This window comes from Myotis davidii, unplaced genomic scaffold (genome assembly GCF_000327345.1).
Source record: "Myotis davidii unplaced genomic scaffold, ASM32734v1 scaffold115, whole genome shotgun sequence".
In the NCBI taxonomy this organism is placed as follows: Eukaryota; Metazoa; Chordata; class Mammalia; order Chiroptera; family Vespertilionidae; genus Myotis; species Myotis davidii.
In genome coordinates, this window is record NW_006291010.1 from 1737619 (window position 1) to 1743008 (window position 5390).

Sequence of the window (5390 nt, forward strand, 5' to 3'; positions counted from 1 at the left end):
GGAGGGTGAAGTGGGGACAGGGACACATATGTAATATCTTAATCAATAAGAAATATGTTAAAAAAAAAAAAAAAAGAAAGTAGGACCCGATCAGAGGTCAGCAAATTGTGGCCCACAGGCCAAATTCAGACCACTGCCTGTGTTTATAAATAAAGTTTTATTGAAACACACACACACAAAAAAAAGAAATTCCCTAGATGTATAAAATTAAGATCCTAAACTCTCTTTCAAATAGAGAACAAATTTCAAATTAATCAACCTGTACGTACATTTCACCTTTCATGGTAAATACCAATATAAAGATTTATTATGTTGACTGTAAACAAAAAGTCAGCCAGATATCTCTCCAGCAGAGTGGGTTTATTCAAGCACAAGGAATTGCAACCCAGCATGAGTATATGCAACCGCGGTAAAATACGAAGAGTCAGACACTTTCCTTCTGATCATCTATTTTTCTATTCTATTTCCTCAATGAAGGAGAGGAAATTCTAATATATAGGGGAAAAGTAAGTTAGAAAGAGTATTACAAAGTTTCTCTGTTGTGCCTTGTGATTATCATTGGTCACGAGAGCTCCCCCTTCTGGCCTCTCCACTTTATTTTATTTTATTTTTTAAAATATATTTTATTGATTTTTACAGAGCGGAAGGGAGAGAGATAGAGAGTTAGAAACATCGATGAGAGAGAAACATCGATCAGCTGCCTCCTGCACATCTCCCACTGGGGATATGCCCGCAACCAAGGTACATGCCCTTGACCAGAATCGAACCCGGGACCCTTCAGTCCGCAGGCTGACTCTCTATCCACTGAGCCAAACCGGTTTCGGCCTGGCCTCTCCACTTTAAATGAGATTCCTGTTAATGAATTTTTAGCACTATCAGAATCAGAGGTGGGGCTTTTTTTTTTTTTTTAATGTAAACTAAACTTGAGACTAAGATCAATGAAGATACTAAACATTTATTTTGTTATCAATACTATTTACCTGTAATATTACTATTGCAAATACATATTTAGAAATGAGATATTTTGCCGAGACCGGTTTGGCTCGGTGGATAGAGCGTCGGCTTGCGGACTGAAGGGGCCCGGGTTCGATTCCGGTAGGGGGCGTGTGCCTGGGTTGCGGGCACATCCCCACTGGGAGATGTGCAGGAGGCAGCTGATCGATGTTTCTCTCTCATCGATGTTTCTGACTCTCTGTCTCTCTCCCTTCCTCTCTCTGTAGAGAATCAATGAAATATATTAAAAAAAAAAAAAAAAGAAATGAGATATTTTACTGACAATATAACAATGTAGAGAACATGGATAGCTGTCCTATTTAGAAACCTAAAATTAATAGGATATATTAAAAGAAAAGAAAACATTTTGAAACAAAGTAAATCCAGGATTTTAATATTGATAAACAAAAATCAGGTGATAAAACAAAAACTGTTTTGATACCTTGAAGACTAGTAAGTCTATTCACTGGAGGGATTTTCCTAAGCATATATTCTTACCACCAGGAGATTGCTACTTAAATATTAGAGTATGCTGAAAAACTAACTGTAAGTATTATGACTATATAACTTTCAAAGAGCAAAATTTAAGAACTAACTACCAAAATAGCTCCACATAATATCTATTTCATAGTATTCCTCTATATTGTAATAACTAGTTTTGACTACTGGTAAACTCTACAAGTTTTTTGGTTTTATTACAGTGGTTGTTTTGTGCTTTAGGAAATTCAAAATAGAAATACCTTTTGGCACATGACATAGTGCAGAATCGTTTTGACCGCAGAAATTCATTAGCATATCCCATCTTACCACAGAATTCACACTTGAGCAACTCGCTGTCCATTTCTTCTAATGTCTCTAAAAAAGAAGGAAACAAAGAAAAAAACCTCACAAAAATTGTGGCAAATTTTCATTTAGCCTCTATTTTGGTGGGATGCTGCTAGTTTAGACCTTCCAGGAAACTTAAAGGAATGAGTTTCGAATTCTTCTTTTCTTTCTTTTTTTTGATTTTTGAATTTTTCAACCCACAGCCACTTTGGCAGGGCAAAGCCTCCAAAACCAACCACCTCCATAAATTCCCTCCTTATCCTGCATAAAAATTTTGTGGCGTTTTCTCTATACATAGGCAATACATTTTAAAGGTTCATTTTGCTAAGTATGCAACACGTCTAAAATGTGCAAATAACTTTATTAAGCACTGTAAGAGAAATGAAGATGAATAAGACAAAGCCACTATTCTGCAGGAGGAACACTTTCAAAACGTACTTTGTGGGATATGAATTTTAGTACATTGTGCCATGGAGATATATAGCATATCCTCAGGTAAAGATTATAAAAATTTTCAAAAAGGAATGAATTAATTTCAGATGAATATGCTAATTTATTGAGGATAATTACTTAGACATCAAACATCAAAATAAGGAAAGCTTAAGCCAAACAACTCAGAAGCTCTAAATATTTAAGCAAACTCAATAAAATAGTCACTTATTTAAGTTAACTTGGGAAAAAACCAGAAAGTTGGTTGTTTTGATGCTAAAATTTTGAATTACTTTCATGTATAATGGAATTTTTCCCACCCACATTCTTTCAAAAGTCAAATTAACTGATAGTATGTAAATTAACCAGTCTTATTATTTTTATTAATTGGCCATTAAGAGTCTGGTTACCTTTCCCATTATTCTAATCAAATAATGCATTACTTGAGAATAAAAGTAAATACTTCCAAGTAAAAAAACATATGTGGGATAAAAATCCATGTTCTGTTTCAAGCAGTAAAAGTCAAAGTGAATTAAGGGTATCTTAAGTAAAATCCACAGACCTTCAGCAATCATGTCTTCCAACTCTGTGTCAGATGAATTATCTGCATGCTTTGTATTATTCTGTAGCTCTGGCTGAACACACACAGAATTTATCACCTGATTTTCCAAGAGAGGTCTTTTTTTCACAGGCTGTTCTATTAGCAAAGATGAACGGCTCACCTTTAAAATAGAGAGAGAATAAAATGAAATAATCTTTTTAAAGACTTTCAGAAATAAGTTGGTTAAAAAAACTCTTGAAGCCCAGCTGGTGTGGCTCAATGGTTGAGTGTAGACTAATGAACCAGGAAATCGGGTTCAATTCCTGGTCAGGGCATACGCCCGGGTTGTGGGCTCAATACCCAGTGGGGTTGTGCAGGAGGCAGCCGATCAATGATTCTTTCTCATCATTGATGTTTCTATCTCTCTCCCTCTCTGAAATCAATTTAAAAAAAAAACTCTTGAAAAAATGGTATCAGTGATCATTTGCTTATCCAACTGATCTGATACAGTCATTCAGTGCTTTTTCCTTGAGAAAAGTGTAGGCTATATGGACATAAACATTATAGTTCAGGTCATCAGCAATATGGATGCTTCAAAGTCTCTGTCAAATGGAACTTAGCATCCTAGTTTAGGCAAATAGTTAAGAAAAAGTATTTTCTTTAAAAAATCAGTAATACGTTTTTATTTGCCAGTTTAATTTTTTTTTCTGTAACAACTTTTAAGATTTTTCATGTATAAAGCTTTTTATTTGTAGGGTTATCTCCTCAGGATAGATCATTTTTATGTGTATTATACAGATACAGTAATGGTAAAAAATGGGCAGAGCACATGAAGACATTTCTCTAAAGATGACATACAGATGGCTAAGAGACATATGAAAATATGGTCAATATCATTAATCATCAGGGAAATGCAAATTAAAACCACAATGAGACTTAGTGTGATGAACACACTGTAAGGTATATAAATGTCAAATCACTATATTATATACCTGAAACTAATATAATATTGCTAATACAATATTGTAAACCAATTACACTTAAAATAGAGATAAGGGAAATACTCTTCAGTGTTTAGGTGATTTCTTTACAAAAGAAAGAATGACTAGAAATCAAGTCTCCTGATTCTTAATTCAGCAACCAAATCTATAATCATGAAAACAAATGGAAAAATCCACAAACATTAAAATTAACAAAAAATTCACGTACAATCAGTATACTTAGGTCATGAATAATACTTATTTTAGAACTGTTTTCAGCAAAAACAGTCCAGATCAAAAATAATTACTGATTTGCTAGTGAACCCTGAGCTAATCTGAAAAACAGAACCTCTTATTCTATTTAAGAATGCGGGTTAATTCTCCAATGTCTGCCACACTTGGTCAAAAATAACTTATTAAAAGTTTCTATATTTAACTTTAGAAAATAGTCATCCATATACTTTTAAACTGCATTCATTTCAGTTAGTACATTTAATATGCCTCAAGTAAAATTTATAAAAATTACTGCTGTAAAAAACTATAATATTCAGTGCTGCTAAGGTTATACACTTATGGTGTGTTAATAAATTTAAATAATATTTCCAGAAAATAATTTAGTTATATAGAATCTTACAAATATATATGTAAATATAAATATATGCCAGTACTTCTAAGGAATTTATGCTAAAGAAATTATTTAAAATGTGGATAATTTATATACAAAGATATTCCTTTCAGACTATTTGAATAGTGAAAACATGGAAACTTAAATGTCCAACAATAATGGAAGGATTACATAAATTCTGGTTGTATATAAAGCAGAATATAATGTAACCTTTCAAAATGCTTCCAAAGTACTATTAATATTATGAGAAAACTAGAGGCCCAATGCATGAAATTTGTGCAAGGGCCTTGGCCCCCGCCACCATGGCAGCCATCTCTGCCTCGGCCCCTGCCCACCACAGCTTTGTCCAGAAGGAAGGACATCCAGAAGGACGTCCGGTCTAATTATCATATTACATTATTATAGATAAGAGCTCAAGATATACTAAGTGAAAGAAGCAAAACTATCTACACTAATAAGAGAGACAGATGTAAATTGACCATACCTTTGCGACACCCACCAGCCAATCAGGAGTGAGTGTGCAAATTAACCCAACAAAGATGGTGGGTTAATTTGCATGTGCAGGTGCCAAGTGGCCCCAGCCACTCCGGGCCTCTGGGCAGCATGGGAAGGTGGAAAGGCAGCTCCGGGCTGGAATGAAGGCAGAAAGGTGGCTCCAGCCGGAGCAAAGGCAGTGCCGGCAGTCAGGGGAAAAAAGGCCTATTCTTGCACGAATCTTCGTGCATTGGGTCTCTAGTATATATAATAATCATCTTGATCATATGAAAAAAAATATATAAATGTACACAATGTGGTATTAATGGGGATTTTTCTGTACTTTTCCCAAATTTCCCTTTTTTTGTAGTATGAAGTTATAACTGTCACTAGTAATACTGATAAATAGCTATGTCTATTAAGTGCCAGTACTACACAGAATAATTTATGTATATTTAATCCTTACAACAACTCTAAGAGCAAAGTATCATCTCCATTTGCCAGATGAACAATATGAAGATCA

General features: G+C 34.3%; 1 protein-coding gene across 6 annotated transcripts in view; it reads right to left on the reverse strand.

The window, feature by feature from the left end:
- PHC3 (polyhomeotic homolog 3) overlaps positions 1 to 5390 on the reverse strand; it is a 75257-nt gene that overhangs the window by 12155 nt on the left and 57712 nt on the right. For all 6 annotated transcript variants that reach the window (XR_001513900.1, XM_015564169.1, XM_015564170.1 and 3 more), the window contains 2 exons: positions 2810 to 2969; positions 1734 to 1848 (listed from right to left, as the gene is read on the reverse strand). Coding sequence is in view for 5 of the 6 variants with exons in the window: in XM_015564169.1 (XP_015419655.1) it covers positions 1734 to 1848; positions 2810 to 2969 (275 nt within the window). In the remaining variant the exon portion in view is untranslated. The remainder of the gene's footprint in view (positions 1 to 1733; positions 1849 to 2809; positions 2970 to 5390) is intronic.